This window comes from Tachysurus vachellii, chromosome 7 (assembly GCF_030014155.1).
Source record: "Tachysurus vachellii isolate PV-2020 chromosome 7, HZAU_Pvac_v1, whole genome shotgun sequence".
Classification (NCBI taxonomy): domain Eukaryota; kingdom Metazoa; phylum Chordata; class Actinopteri; order Siluriformes; family Bagridae; genus Tachysurus; species Tachysurus vachellii.
The window spans coordinates 22173569-22190139 of record NC_083466.1 but is presented as its reverse complement, the minus strand read 5'-3'; the positions used below and the strand labels follow the sequence as shown (position 1 = coordinate 22190139).

At 43.6% G+C, this 16571-nt stretch overlaps 1 protein-coding gene across 6 annotated transcripts in view; it reads left to right on the top strand.

The window, feature by feature from the left end:
* The window catches only part of clcn3 (chloride channel 3), a 37769-nt gene extending 22551 nt beyond the window's left edge, over positions 1 to 15218 (top strand). For 2 of the 6 annotated variants that reach the window (XM_060874979.1, XM_060874981.1), the window contains 13 exons: positions 1921 to 2087; positions 3420 to 3519; positions 3937 to 4124; positions 4693 to 4815; positions 4937 to 5143; positions 5257 to 5337; positions 5439 to 5691; positions 6199 to 6491; positions 6634 to 6820; positions 6905 to 7303; positions 8259 to 8475; positions 10857 to 10932; positions 14420 to 15218. In XM_060874979.1, coding sequence (XP_060730962.1) covers positions 1921 to 2087; positions 3420 to 3519; positions 3937 to 4124; positions 4693 to 4815; positions 4937 to 5143; positions 5257 to 5337; positions 5439 to 5691; positions 6199 to 6491; positions 6634 to 6820; positions 6905 to 7303; positions 8259 to 8475; positions 10857 to 10932; positions 14420 to 14584 — 2456 coding nt within the window. In that variant the 3' untranslated portion in view covers positions 14585 to 15218. The remainder of the gene's footprint in view (positions 1 to 1920; positions 2088 to 3419; positions 3520 to 3936; positions 4125 to 4692; positions 4816 to 4936; positions 5144 to 5256; positions 5338 to 5438; positions 5692 to 6198; positions 6492 to 6633; positions 6821 to 6904; positions 7304 to 8258; positions 8476 to 10856; positions 10933 to 14419) is intronic. The other 4 variants (XM_060874983.1, XM_060874980.1, XM_060874982.1 and 1 more) reach the window with 4 other exon arrangements.
* Positions 15219 to 16571: the final 1353 nt, after the last annotated feature.

The window sequence follows — 16571 nt, the reverse complement described above, 5'->3', positions numbered from 1 at the left end:
GGTGGGTGTGTGCATTTGTGTGTCTGTTAGTGTGTGTGTGTGTATCTGTGGGTCTTTAACTGTAAACTCAAAATAGTGAAAGTAGGAAGAGTTTCTCTGGATGTTATTGAGTGGTCAGTTGTTATAGCTCAAAAAAAGAAAAGCCTGAAATGGAGAAGACCAAAAAGTCTGTACAAAGCTTAAAGAGAAAATCCAGTCTATCAGTTAAAGGTGGGGTCGCCGTTGTTTGAAAGCCAATGTTGACATTTGAAATCACCAAAACAAACACGCCCCTAACCCAAGTGGGTCCCATCCCTGTTCTGATAGCTTTCTTCGATTTCTTTCTTTATTTTTATCCGCCATGTCAATGTTAAAACCGCTTTCTGCTAACGTCACACATGCGCACTGAACACTCTCTCTGCTGCATATTGACAAGACACGCCCCTTTCTGCTCATTGGCTACACGTTAGTTTTGTTTGGCGGCCCATCTGAGTTTTCTGAAGCATTTCTCAAACAACTTATAACTGATTAATAAAAGCTTTGCACTTTGGGTCACATTCTTCATGTTGTTGCACTGCTCTGTGTGTGTGTGTGTGTGGAAGAGAGGCCACAGGATTTCCTCCTCTACAATCATATGAGATTTCTGAAACAGCATGACACAGCACTCTTTCAAATGTTTACAGGAACATCTAAAAGTCCTCCACCTTTTAAATTCAGCTTGAGTTGTAAATCAGGCTGCAGTGTGGTGAAGTGCTGAGAGTAATAAAGAGCTGAGTCCAAGTACAGCTGCATGCTACAGGCTCCAACCAGACAGCAGTGAAAAGCTGATTAGCTCTTTACCGCAGACGCAGCACCCAGGGCTTACTGAGCTACAGCTACGTCGTCTAGTATTAAAAAGAAATGACGTTGCTGTCCCTAGATAAGAAATATCTAATTATTATGACAATTACATGAATGCAGGAATGATCATTTTTTTATTTTGCATTTTCAAGAAAAACGTGATGGGCAGAAGTCGAGTACCACACCAACCAAATGGACATTGTGTGTTATCGAGATTGGTTGTCGAACAGTGATTGGTTGCAGCAAGGTGGTTAGTTACAGTGAGGTGATTAGTTAAAGTGGGGTGATTTAGTTGCAGCAGGGTGATTAGTTACAGGGGGGCGATTAGTTACTGGGGGGCGATTAGTTGCAGCAAGGTGATTAGTTGCAGGGGGGTGATTAGTTGCAGGGGGGTGATTAGTTACAGCGGGGTGATTAGTTACAGCGGGGTGATTAGTTACAGCGGGGTGATTAGTTACAGCAAGGTGATTAGTTGCAGCAAGGTGATTAGTTGCAGGGGGGGTGATTAGTTACAGCGGGGTGATTAGTTACAGCGGGGTGATTAGTTGCAGTGGTGTACAGTTTACTGTTTATAGCCCGAATTTAAAAACGGTGATGTGGAAATGCTGACCAATTGGACGATGTCAAGCACTTCACGTGTTAACTTTCACATCCCCACTGTTTGCTCACACTTATTTAGATCATACCGTGCTTTTTTTTTTTCTTCCTGTCCCGCCCCCTTCTTTACTTCTTTATTTTGGATTCGATTCTCCTCTTTCTCCTTAAGCAGCCTTTTCTCTCAGTCTCTCATAAAGACACACACTCATGCTCCATTGGAGTCATGTGTATTTTCCTCCTCAGTACAGCACACCGAGTTAATGACGTGTTTATGTTGGCTAATCTAAAAGGAATAGCTATTTATCTACACCATAACTCCTTTAGACTGAAGAGATGCTGCTTGGTTTAATGTTCCCGCTGTGAGCAGCCACGATGATTTCACGTCACTCGCTGAACTCGCAGAACTTCCTCAGTTTTAGAGCAGGAATTCCAGGTTGAGAGGGAAATACAAAGTGCAGCTTTACTCATCATGCTCTCTCTGTCCCTCTCTCTCTCTTTACACAGGCTCCGCCTACATGTCTAATGGTGGAGGTGGAGCCGGAGGGGTGAGTAGCTCCACCCACCTCCTGGACCTGTTTGAAGAGCCAATCCCTGGAGTGGGCACCTATGACGACTTCCACACCATCGACTGGGTCCGAGAGAAGTGTAAAGACCGTGAACGACATCGTAAGGTATCACGCTGGGTGTTTCTCTCTCTCTCTCTCCCTGACACACACATGTGCACACACACACACATTTGTCTTGCTACCCTTGTGAGGACCTTGTGAGGACCTTGTCCTGACCTAATTAACAAAGCTAAGTAATGCTTTACATACGCCTGATTATTTGCATATTCTTAAACCCAGAAAACATCATAAAGTATTTAGTATTTAATTTCAAGCTGCAAAAAATGGAAAACAAAACAAAAGGTCCTAAGTGTAGTTTCTATTTCCTGTCTGGCGAACCAGTGGTGCTTATCCTGTTAAGGCTCTGGGTTGTTGATCAGAGGATCAGTGTTCAAGCCCCAGTGCTGCCAATCTGCCACTGCTGGGCCCTTGAGCAAGGCCCTTCACCCTCTCAGCTCCAGTAATGCTGTATCATGTCTGACCCTGTGCTCTGACCACAACCTCCAAAGTTGGGATATGTGAAGAAAGAATTTCACTGTGCTGTAATGTCAATGTGACAAAAATAAAGGCCTCTTGTAGTCTTTTGGGGATGTTAAATCATACATAATATATTGTTGTTATTATTATGCGATTATTGTTTACATAATTATTCCTTAAAGATGCCCTGTCACACGTATTTCATTACTTTTGTGGTAATGTCTGAAGTTTACCATGGACTCTGTAACATGTTTTGTGGAAATAATGCCTTGGTCACCTTGTTTCAAGCCATTCTAGTGTGGTATAGAAAGCCTGCAGGAAGACTCAGCTCGATTTGCGCCAGTTCTCATGAATATTCAAATGAGCTATGCTGCTTGGCTCCGATTGGCTAACCGCTAGGATATGAGAGCATGACTATTCATTCACCCAGCGCAATAAGTAGCCTAGGCTAGAGGACATTTGTTTACAATCACCTTGAATTGCGGCAGAATGGCTTCTTCACAAGCCCGTTGACGTTCAGCCATCCTTGCTGTATAGGAAACTCACTGAGCTACATGAATTCTGGGGGCGTGGTCTCAAGTGGGAGAGCTCATGAATATTAATGAGCTCAATCATTACTACGTCACACTGAGCAGCTTTTCTAACTGACCTGATTTCTACGCTTATTTCTTTTAAGTGACTAGAACTGACCGGGGAGGTAACAGTTTGTTTTCACATTCACGACACAACACAAACACATATGGACCTAACACATATCAAAAAATACAAGTACAAACGGTTTTGTGTGGAAGGGCACCTTTAAATAAAGTGAGAGCTTGCAGTTGATTGGTCAGCTAGATTCATTGAGTGTTACCAGTCAGGTTTGTGAGAAATATCACCCTCATATTCTTCCTACAGAAGTGTGTGTTCTCTGCTCTGTAGATTAACAGTAAGAAGAAGGAGTCAGCATGGGAATTTACAAAGAGCCTGTACGATGCCTGGTCTGGGTGGCTGGTGGTGACATTAACAGGGCTGGCTTCAGGTACCTAACTCACACACACACACACACACACACACACACACACACACACACACACACACACCGTACTCTAAGGAGCTACAGTGTTGGAAACCATGACGTAGGCAGACACACAGCAGCTGGTGCACTGACTTTCACACTTCATGAACTTTATTAAGCTCCATCACCTGATGATCCTGTAAATAATCCTTTCTGAGCAGGAGAATAATTCTATATAGTAAAATATTATTATATATTATTCACATTTCTCTGATATCTGGTACTTTATACTTTGATCTGCTGTAAGTGGAGAAGGAAAAACAAATAATCCTGTTGTATTTAATGTCATGAAAACATAACATGTATGTATTTATTTATACAGGTCCAGTGTTTGTTATTTGCTCTCTTTCTCACCGTCTCTCCATCCGTCTCCTTGCTCAGGTGCCTTGGCCGGTTTGATAGACATCGCTGCTGATTGGATGAACGACCTGAAGGAGGGGGTGTGTCTGAGTGCCTTGTGGTTTAACCATGAGCAATGCTGCTGGGGCTCCAACGAGACCACGTTCGCCGAGAGAGACAAGTGTCCACAGTGGAAAACGTGGGCTGAACTCATCCTGGGCCAAGCAGAGGTGAAAACAATACAGAAAATAAATAAGTCTGGACAATCTGTTCACTGCTAGCTGCCAATAAATACATGTTTATGTTAGTTAGATATGCGTTTATCCACCGAGGAAGACCTGGAAGGATAAGAAGAAAAAGAATACTTGAAGTAACTAATGAATATTTAGAAGATAATGCATTTTCTTTTGGTGTTAGGGCTCAGGCTGAAAAATGACACCTTACTCTCCCTTAAAATCTTCAAGAATAAATACAAAAGTAAATACAGTTCAAGGGGGTAAATACTTATGCAAAGCAATGTACAGTTAAAAAAAAATCAGTTTGAATGAAAAGCAATGCAGTAATAAGTAAATACAGTAATAAAACCTGTTCCCATCTCTAAACTAAAATGCCTCCAAATTAAATGAGGATTTGTGACATAAGTGCATATCTAAAAAAAACGTATAAAAGAAAGTAACTAATTCTCAATTTACAAGAGATAATGTGTTTTTATTGCACATACATTTGTAAGTATATCTATATAATGGTTTATAATTTATTATTATTATTAAATGTGATCTATATTCTGGTCTGTTTCAGGGTCCTGGCTCCTACATTATGAACTACTTCATGTACACATACTGGGCTCTGGCCTTTGCCTTCCTGGCAGTTGTTCTGGTCAAAGTGTTTGCGCCGTATGCGTGCGGCTCTGGGATCCCAGAGGTACGTCTTCCACGTGTCACAGACAATCTGTCCGTTACAGGAGAACTGAGATGATTTATAGTCTTTCTTCAGTGAATGTGCACCTTAGACCTTCTCATCATCACCATTCACTGACTTTCAGATTAAGACCATCCTGAGCGGGTTTATAATCCGGGGTTACCTGGGCAAATGGACACTGATGATAAAGACCATTACTTTGGTGTTGGCCGTGGCATCAGGACTGAGTCTGGGGAAGGAAGGCCCACTGGTACACGTGGCCTGCTGCTGTGGCAACATTTTCTCTTACCTCTTCCCCAAGTACAGCAAGAACGAGGCTAAGAAGCGAGAGGTAACACCTGAGCACGTCATACTTGCATCTGTCTCACACACGCGTGACGTTTGAGTCGTATAAAGTTTTTAGTATTATTAATTACAGAGCCGGCTGCATGTGTGTTTGCGCAGGTGCTGTCTGCGGCATCGGCTGCGGGCGTGTCGGTGGCGTTTGGAGCTCCTATAGGAGGAGTTCTGTTCAGTCTCGAGGAGGCAAGATTAACAGAGAACCTTTAACAGATCTTAATAATTTAATGACTTCATATCACACACAGAAAGCATCTAAAAGGAAAAACTTCTCCGCTCTGTTTCAGGTCAGTTATTACTTCCCGTTGAAGACGCTGTGGCGATCCTTTTTCGCCGCCCTGGTTGCGGCGTTCGTGCTTCGCTCCATTAACCCATTTGGGAACAGCCGCTTGGTTCTGTTCTACGTGGAGTACCACACACCCTGGTACCTGTTCGAGCTCTTCCCCTTCATTTTGCTCGGTGTGTTTGGTGGTCTGTGGGGCGCCTTCTTCATCCGAGCTAACATCGCCTGGTGCCGCCGCCGCAAGTCCACACGCTTCGGTAAGGGCTTCTTTTCCACTGACAGAATTTTCCACTGCCTGTGGTTAATGTGCACCATGTTATCAGCCATCATGATGGATTTTATAATCACTACCTCAAGCTTTGCCATTCAGTATCACGTGCATCCCAAATTGCATACTAATAGTGATGCATTATGTTGTAGTATAAATAGTGTGTAATGTGTTCAAACTGAAAATTCCAGTGACACGAAGAAGTGCACTTCAAAAACCCAGATCAACACTCAACACTTTCAGCTTTGCTTATGTAGTGAACGAGGGGCAGGGCCACAAGATGCTGATGCTGAATGAGAATAAGAGCAAGCAGTAGCTTTAACATTAACATAACATTTTTAAAACCCATCCACAGTCGAATGCTATCATGACAGCACCATGGTAGCCTGTGTGTTATTTACAGTGTAAATTCCTCTCCCACTCTGAGCTTTACAGTGGATCATTGTAATATCCTCCGTTTCTGATTTTTTATTTTTTTTTCTTCTTCTTTCTTCAGGCAAGTACCCAGTCCTGGAGGTGATCACAGTGGCAGCCATCACAGCCATCGTGGCATTTCCCAACCCGTACACCCGACAGAACACGAGTCAGCTGATTAAGGAGCTGTTCACGGACTGCGGTCCGCTGGAGTCTTCGCAGCTCTGTCAGTATCGCAGTCAGATGAACGGGAGTCAGGCGTATCCAGAAGGCGCAGAGGCCACCACCACTCCCGGGGTTTACTCCGCCATGTGGCAGCTCAGTCTGGCGCTCATCTTTAAGATCATCATGACCATCTTCACCTTTGGCTTAAAGGTAATAATGAGGCATTTCCCCAAGCAAGCACTTTTAGATTAGATAAGATTAGATCATATTAAATGATCACATGCTATTTGATACTCATTGCATAATCCTCTGTGTGTGTGTGTGTGTGTGTGTGTGTGTGTTCCTGTGACAGGTTCCCTCTGGTTTGTTCATTCCCAGCATGGCAATTGGGGCAATAGCAGGTCGTATTGTGGGCATTGCTGTGGAGCAGCTCGCTTACTATCACCACGACTGGTTTCTGTTTAAGGAGTGGTGTGAGGTGGGGGCAGATTGCATCACTCCTGGTCTTTATGCCATGGTTGGAGCTGCAGCTTGCTTGGGTACGTTATGACACAGCAAGTTATGATGTTTGTATGTGGAAAGGCATGGTTGTGTTGATGTTTTTGTGTGGTGTGATGTCTCAGGTGGTGTAACGCGGATGACTGTGTCTCTGGTGGTCATCGTGTTTGAGCTGACTGGCGGGTTGGAGTACATTGTACCACTCATGGCTGCAGTGATGACCAGTAAGTGGGTGGGAGATGCGTTCGGGCGTGAGGGTATTTACGAGGCGCATATCCGTCTCAACGGCTACCCGTTCTTGGATGCGAAAGAGGAGTTCACACACACCACGACAGCTCGCGAGGTGATGCGGCCGCGACGCAACGAGCCACCGTTAGCAGTGCTTACTCAGGACGACCTGACACTGGGAGAACTGCAGACCGTCATCAACGATACGAGCTACAACGGCTTCCCGGTCATCGTCTCCAAAGAGTCCCAGAGACTGGTAGGGTTCGCCCTGCGCAGGGACATCACTATAGCGATAGGTAAGACACACACACTCCCACATCACTATAGCTATCAGTAAGACAAACACACACACACATCACTATAGCTACAGGTAAGATATGCAAACATCACTATAGCCACAGTATAGGGAACACAGGGAGATCACTGTAGATATAGTACACACACACACACACACACACACACACACACACACAAGTTCATTGCTTTAGCTATAGAGAGGATTTAAACACAGGAACATCACTGTAGATATAGTACACACACACACACACACACACACACACACACACACACACGATCATTGCTTTAGCTATAGAGAGGATTTAAACACAGGAACATCACTGTAGATATAGTACACACACACACACACACACGATCATTGCTTTAGCTATAGAGAGGATTTAAACACAGGGACATCACTAGATATAGTACACACACACACACACACACACACACGGTCATTGCTTTAGCTATAGAGAGGATTTAAACACAGGGTCGGCACTGTAGATATCGTACACACACACACACGGTCATTGCTTTAGCTATAGAGAGGATTTAAACACAGTGACGGCACTGTAGATATCATACACACACACACACACACACACACACACACACACACACACGGTCATTGCTTTAGCTATAGAGAGGATTTAAACACAGGGACGGCACTGTAGATATCGTACACACACACACACACACACACACACACACACACACACACACACGGTCATTGCTTTAGCTATAGAGAGGATTTAAACACAGGGTCGGCACTGTAGATATCGTACACACACACACACACACACACGGTCATTGCTTTAGCTATAGAGAGGATTTAAACACAGGGTCGGCACTGTAGATATCGTACACACACACACAGATCACTGTTGTAGCTATAGGAAACACACGTTTCTGCTTGCACATGCTGTTTGCATGTGATTTTTATCTACATGTTTCCGTTTATCTGTCCTGCAGAGAACGCACGGAGGAAGCAGGAAGGCATCGTGCTAAACTCGCGTGTATATTTCACGCAGCATGCCCCAACACTTCCGGCAGACAGCCCACGTCCTCTGAAGCTGCGCAGCATCCTGGACATGAGTCCCTTCACCGTCACAGACCACACGCCCATGGAGATCGTCGTGGACATTTTCCGCAAGCTCGGCCTGCGCCAGTGCCTCGTCACGCACAACGGGTGAGTGATGGGAAAAGAACCGGTTCTCACACTCACGTCGTATAGTATGAGAGCAAAGCAAACAAGTCCTACAGCTTGGTTGGTAATTAATTAGCTCTGAAAATACTGAAATACACTCAATTCTGATGTTTGGCTAACAAGGAGGTCTGTGATGCAGTTTTACCCCTCCATTGTCTTTAATCATGGTCAGCTTGCGTGTATGACGTATTGTTAAAGGTAAGGTCTCCGATTTTTGAAAGCCAGTGTCGACATATGAAATCACCAAAACAAACACGCCCCTAACCCAAATGGGTCCCACCCCTGTATTGATAGCTCCACCCACACACGTACGTAACCCAGGCAAATAATGGAAAGAAATGTGTCTTTATCTTAGCTGAAGGGAAGAACAATACGATTGTAGATAAACAAACAAGCAAAAATGACACACAAGCATAATCATGTAAAGGACAAAGGCATATATTAGTTCTGTGTAACAAAACAAAACCAACGTTACTCACCTATCGAGAAGGAAAAAAGCGCCTCGGCGTCTTAAGTAAAGTTGAGTTTCCCGAGTCAATAACTCCTGAGCTAAACACTGTTACTACACAAAACACGGTTGTAGCTGCGTCTCTACATTATTAAAATAGAAAAGAGGTGTTATTTGTGTAGTAACAGCGTTTAGCTCAGGAGTTATTTACTCGGGAAACTCCAATCTGTGAATATGTGCCAACTTCCCGCTCCTTCAGTTCTCTCCAGCGCTGGAAAGCTGATCCTATATTAACACGTCCTACTTCTTATCGTAAGTCTTTCTTTGTTTTTATCCTCCCTGTCAATGTTAAAACTGCTTTCTGCTGATGTCACACATGCGCACTGAACACTCTCTCCGCCAAATATTGACAAGCCCCGCCCCTTTCTGCTCATTGGCTACACGTTAGTTTTGATTTTTGTTTATTATTCGGCCCGACTCAGTTTTCTGAAGCATTTCTCAAAAATCGGAGACCCTTTAAGTCATCCAGCTCATTCAGATGTCCAGTAGCTGAGACTCGAGGAAGTCTACCTACCACTGAACATCTACTATTACTGTGATTCTAACATAAATCTAGTCACTGTTAGAAATTTACTCGCAAAGCATCAGTTAATAGTACCGAATGTAGCCGTTTGAGGATGTGCTACTGAACACTAGACCTCAGCTGGTGATTAGTACCGAGTTTCACTCACAGCTCATATTCTCATACCCCTTTCCCACTAACAAGGATCTGGTGCTCCAACTGGAACCATTAAAGTACCTGCGATGTCATAACAGTCATCAGCCTGAGAAATAAATGGCCGACTCTCAGTCGTGCTATCAGACAATAACTTTAATAACAGTCTTTTAAATGAACAAATGAAACAGATAATATTCATTTGTAATCATTTTTTTTTTCAGTAGCTTTCTATTTAAGAATCAGCGCATGGTCCTGATGCACAAAAAGCGGTGGAATCGGAAATGGTGCAAAACTTTACCCCTTTTATTTATTTATTTTTGGTTAACATTCGGTTACATTAACATTTTTACCAGCCACGCATTTCCAAACTTGACTCAGTAACTTGGCTCAGGTTTGGTTGAAGGACTTGTTGGTACAATGAGGCAGAATCTGCATGGTGCAAGAGAAACTACTGTAGAGACCACAGGTAATTAATTAGAGCTGCAGATTTAAGGAAGGTCAAGCAGCTCTTTCTATATATTACGTTTTCTCTTTATCTAGCTGCTAACAGATGCAATCAGCTCTCTGACACACACACACACCTCTGCTGATGGCCTTGCTTTTGAAACCACTGTGTGTGTACACACACACACGGTTCAGCAACTTCATGGAACTAATTCAGTCATGTGTCCTCCTCCTCCTCCTCCTCTTCGTCTTGTTATGGAGCAGTTATACAGGGACCTTTAGAGAGTGCACACTGATGTGGTTTAAAGGCGAAATGCAGAAGGCCACACACTATTCTAAATGTTTTTCAGTCACAATTTGCAATAGCGATTCACTCTCTTGACTCAGATCAGCTTCCCAATGCAATAGAGCGCCTCCTTGTGTCCACATCATGCATTAGCGACCATGCCAGCTCTGGGTAAAGCTAAGACACATTCAGATCACTTTGGGAGGGTCTCAGGTCAACAAATTTAAGTTCTCATCAAGCATGCCGGTTTTTCTTTTAAGAACCTTCTTTTGTTTAGTAATTTAAAGGTTTCTAACTGTCTTGCATTCATTTCTTTGCTAATCTTAAGTTGACTGATTTATTTGTTGTTCTGTTGTAATTATTATTATTATTTTTAATTTTTTTTCTGTTGGTTCTAGTGTTGTATTTTTAGGTTGTCTCTGTGTGAGTGTTTTGCTAAGTGACGGTCGCCACGGTGTGTGTTGCAGGATTGTATTGGGCATCATCACTAAGAAGAATATTTTAGAGCATCTGGAGGAGCTCAAGCAGCACACGGAGCCCCTGGTGATTAGCCCCGCCCATATCACGCCCACTTGAGCTTTTAGGCCCCGCCTCTTAGGAGGGATGCATGAAACTTGAGTGGACAAAACAGAAAAGACAAAGTAGCGGGCAGTTCCCCGGAAAATCAGCCACTTTCTGAGACCACAATGTTTGGGGACTCGATGATATTCGCAAGTATTACACAAGGTCACAGTGCAAGACCATTACAGTGTCCCATTGTGGTTAAGTAGTAACTTACTGATAATGTGAATGACATTTTGGGGGAACTGTCAGAATTAAGAGCACATTAATCAACACCAGGTTGTACAGGGTCACTGGTTTGACCTTGTGGTGTTCCTTCAGTGTGGGAAACATTAAGTCTGTAATCCATGAGCAGAGCAGCAGAGTACAGCCAGCAGTGGGAGGGACATGGCTTCGTTCTCAGCTCAGCAAAACAAACTACAAATGAAATGTATTTATTTGCCCCAAAAACACTACTTGCAAACAAAAGTGGTCTTTTCTCAATCTTCTGCGTGGCTCCTAGCTTTAAACCACAGAGATGCTCTCAAATCAGACATTTTAATCTGGTTCGTTTTTCTATAACGACGTCTCTGAAACCAGGTTCAGCTGCAGACCGGATGAGTCGGTGCTAATATTTTATTCCTTATCTTGTTATAGTTTATAGTTATAGGGATTTGTATGATGGACACGCCACTTAACCCACACGTAAATGACATAAAAGTGTGTAGTGAAGTTTGGAACAGCAACTAAAGAGATAAAACAGAGACTACGTTTTCTGTCTTCAGAACTAAGAACTAAGGATAAAGAGAAAAGAAAAAAAAAGTCCTTGTGTAAGAGGGTGGAAGAGACCGAAGCAGACTATTGCTGTGTGTGAAATTCTTAACATGGAATAGTGTACTTTTAGCTGGAGAGATGGATCTATTTAGTTAAAGATGGGGAAAGTGCAGCAAGTTGTTTAATCTGTGTAACGTTCGTCCACGTAACCGCTCAGTTGTTAAGATGCCGGATCTTTAACCTTCCGTCTGGCGAGTAAGTCACGTACAGTAAAATAAAGTCTTGTCAATTCCGAAGCACACACGGGATTGAGAAAAGCCACCATTTATTGTATTTCTCCAAAATGTGTATGCTGAAAAAGTGTTTGATTCGGCTGCATCGTCCACTCTTTAGTAAAGCCCATGCTTGTGTACTGTGTATGTGTACTCTTAAAGCACACAGATCTCACATACGTATCTCCGTATCTTCATCGTAACCTAAATCTCTCTTGTTTTTCCTTTATTTTCTAAATTCCTCCTCTGGGGTCGGGGTCAGCGTCCACTGGGCAGCAGATTGCTGAAGTGCGATGCCACTCGTAGCACCGCCTCATAAAAGATTGGCGAGTAACTAAGCTGTGTAGCTGAGCATTTCTCCTCTGCCTGCTTATCTTCCTTTTTAGTTCTGTCCAGTAGATGATCCTCAGTAGTGCTAGCAGTAGTGAGTATTAATGTGATGGTTTGTTCATGGCTGTGTTTAGAAGAGTTACCGTAGCAGCATCCATCCTCAAACCAACACGTCCTCCACTCAGTACACTTCAGTCCCACCGCTCCACCTCTCCTGACTGTCTGTGTCGATTCACCAACATTTCACGATCGTATTCATGCTCCTCCTCCTCCGTGTCTACTAATCCCTCCACGTCCTGTCCGAGCTCTCGTACAGAGCTAGCTACTTCCTGTCTGCTTTTCAAAGTGACCCCCGGGTTGTTTCTTCGCAGTGTGCACTGTGGGCCACATTTTACTGACGCTGTTTAGGCTGCTTTCATACCAGAGGTTTTTATTTACATTTAGCCAACGGCACACGTTTCACGAGAGACGGTAATGTGGGTTTTAGAAGTAAAAAGCCTTTTATATCACTTAGCATGATGGGAGCTAAATAAGAAAAAGCAACATGGGCAAAGAGACAAGATCATCACTGAGAATAATAATAATAATAATAATAATAATAATATTGCTTATGCCTTAAAATAGTTATGGCTAAATGTGTCAAAGAAACCTTTATTTTTAAGGTAGGAATAAAAACACAAGGGAGAGCTGTCACCGCTCCAACGTTCCAATTTTATTTATTGTTCATTTCCTTTTTTATTATTTAAGTTATTTTACAATAACTCTGGCATATTTTTATTAAATAAAGATTTTTTTTTGTAAATCTATTTCTAGTTAAACTGAGCGATTTAAATTTTTTCCAAAAATTCGCTTTACAGAGAGCAGTTTTAAAGTGTGTTTATGTTGCTCCGTCACCATCCGAGTCTGTGCTGAAGTTATTACATCAACGATAATGGATTAGAACAGATACAGTTATGTAACATAAAATTAATCAGAAAATGTATTTATTTCTTCCAGGAAAACAAATGGAGTTTTAAACAGCAATGTAGAACAAATCTTTGTAACAAATGTATTATTATTATTATTATTATTATTATTATTATTATTATTATTTTACAGGCTGGTTAATAGATAGTGGCTAGTGGTAATAGCTTGGGTGTGTTGCTATGGTTACAGTGTGTGAGAGGGGTCACCTGCTTTCCCAACATCCAGCCAGCAAAATTTCTCTACATAAAAACGTCCAGTATCCAAGCAGCCTAACAGGGTATCTTCTGCACAACCAGTAAAGCGTGTGTGTGCGTGCATGTGTGTGTGCGCGCGCGCGTGTGTGTACCTTAGCAGCGTCCAGTGACTGAGCGTCTTCTCAGAGCTGTCTTCTGAAAACAGCGTTCAGCTGGAGACTCAGCAATGTGGCCAAAACCAGTGGGAGTCACTCTGGATTCAGACGGTTCAGAAATGATTCTGTTCTGCTTTACTTTCTCACTCTCTTCCCTTTTACACCTCCACACAGACAGCTGTGGATCCCGAGTCCGTTTCATGATGCAATTCAAGAGCACATTTTATTTCCTTTAACAAAAAGATCTCAATCTGTGAATGTATTCAATTGCATTTAGGCTTAATTGCACTTAATAATAAACACCGCTAACATTCATATGTGCTTTTGAATTCAAATTAAGACGCTGACCAGTGTTGCGTGTGTGTGTGTGTGTGTGTGTTGAGGCTGAAATCAGGGATGAGTGATGGTGTGTTCAGTGTGCACTCTGTCCCTCGTGTTTCATTTCACCTCTCTGATTCTCTCTAGGTGCTGCAGGTCACTGATCATCACTTTAACGTCTTCCTCTCTGCCTGCCTGTGTGTGTGTGTGTGTGTGTGTGTGTGTGTGTGAAGACCCTGGCTTCTTTTTGTTGGCACTCTTCTTCTGCACCACCGGTGTGATTGGCTGGAAAAATCTGATTGAGATTGAAGAAACCTAAACTTTTTTTTTCTTTTCTTTTTTTTTTTTTTTAATGTTCCTGCCAACAAAAAGACCCACACTTGATTGTTCCACACTTTCTGATTCTTGTCTTTGCTTCATACCTGATGTTCTTTTTCTTTCTTTTCTTTCTCTTTTCTTTATCTCTCTCTCTCCTACACAGGCGTCTCCTTGGTATTATTACAAAAAAAGATATCCTCCGTCATATGGCCCAGATGGCAAACCAAGATCCCGAGTCCATAATGTTCAACTAGTGCCCTCTCACACCAGACACGAGGAAGAGGAGAGTGAAGAGGAGGTCCGATTACTGGACCACGTGTCCCACTGACCTGTTTGTGTCCTGCCCCCTCAACCCCCCGTCCCGCATGGCTCCTAACTGGGGACCGGCTGCATTGGTGGAGTTTTCCTGGATCTCCGTACAGGCTTTCAGGAAGAAGAAGGACTTTGCGGAAAAAGGCTTGAAAGATGATCCAGAGTTTCAGCCACTGATGAAAATGCACTAATACTCACACGTGGGCTTGCACTGATTTGGCTCAGCACCTTCACTCGGTCTCACCTTGTTAGACCTCACTGGGATGAAAGGTCGCGATGATCCACACGAATCCGAGGAGGGACCTTGATGATCAAACTCCGCTCATGTACAGCTGTGACTCCTGAGCTCCTGCCACCTGCACCGCCCTGCCATGTTCCCACTAAAGACTCCATGCTCTGTAACGTGTGTGTGTGTGTGTGGATAAGTGTGTGTGTGTGTGTGTGGATAAGTGTGTGTGTGTGTGTGTGGATAAGTGTGTGTGTGTGTGTGGATAAGTGTGTGTGTGTGTGTGTGTGGATAAGTGTGTGTGTGTGTGTGTGTGGATAAGTGTGTGTGTGTGTGTGTGTGGATAAGTGTGTGTGTGTGGATTGATAAGTGTGTGTGTGTGGATAAGTGTGTGTGTGTGGATAAGTGTGCGTGTGTGGATAAGTGTGCGTGTGTGTGTGGATAAGTGTGCGTGTGTGTGTGTGGATAAGTGTGCGTGTGTGGATAAGTGTGCGTGTGTGGATAAGTGTGCGTGTGTGGATAAGTGTGCGTGTGTGGATAAGTGTGCGTGTGTGGATAAGTGTGCGTGTGTGGATAAGTGTGCGTGTGTGGATAAGTGTGCGTGTGTTTGTGGTGGGGGTGGGTGTATAAGTGTGAGTGTGTGTGGGTGGGTGTATAAGTGTGAGTGTGTGTGGGTAAGTGTGTGTGTGTGGATAAGTGTGTGTGGTGTGTTGGGGTGGGGGTGGGTGGATAATTGTGTGTGTGTGGATAAGTGTGTGTGTGTGTAGATAAGTGTGTGTGTTTGTGGTGGGGTGGGTGGATAAGTGTGTGTGTTGGGCGGGGGGGGGGGGGTTGGTGTGTGGGGGTGGTTGTGGATAAGTGTGTGTAAGTCTTTGGGTAATTGTGTGTTGTATGTGTGTTAGTGAGAGAGAGAAGTTCCCCTACATTCCAGTCAGGGGGTGTGTGTGTGCTTGTGCGTGTGTGTGTGCTTGTGCGCGTGTGTGTGTGCTTGTGCGCGTGTGTGTGCTTGTGCGTGTGTGCGTGTGTGTGTGTGCTTGTGCGTGTGTGTGTGTGCTTGTGCGTGTGTGTGTGTGTGTGTGTGTGTGCTTGTGTGTGTGTGCTTGTGTGTGTGTGTGTGTGCGCGTGTGTGTGTGTGCTTGTGCGTGTGTGTGTGTGCTTGTGCGCGTGTGTGTGTGCTTGTGCGTGTGTGTGTGTGTGCTTGTGCGCGTGTGTGTGTGCTTGTGCGCGTGTGTGTGTGCTTGTGCGTCCGTCCGTGCGTGTGTGTGTGAATGATGAAACTGATCCATCTAGTATTTACCATTGTGAGATGATCAAATGTACAAAAGTAAGTTGGAATCCGTCGTGTGCAAAGCTGCCTAAAGTGATTTTCTTCTACACTACAGATTGTCAGGGAAATAAGAGCTTAATGGCCAGTTACATTTTCCTGACACACCATCAAAACTGCAGACTTTTGTTTTTGACACTTATGTTTGTTTTTGTGTCGCTGGTTTTTTTTTTTCCTCCCCTCAGGACACTTATAGCTGTGAAAGCTCTGTGTATTATTAAGTGTATAATGTACCACGTACTTCCTCTCAGTTTTAGCAGGAAATGTGATTCGCCATTTAATGCTGATATTAACTATCGTCTCAGCGCACGCTTCCTTTTATTAATATTTTGCAGCTTGAAAAATGAACCTGTGTGTCACTGAATAAAGTCACAGCCCACTTTATCTTTAATCGGATCATACAGACAGTTTAAATTTGTAACGTCAGCAACGCTCATGTGACTGCGGATCATC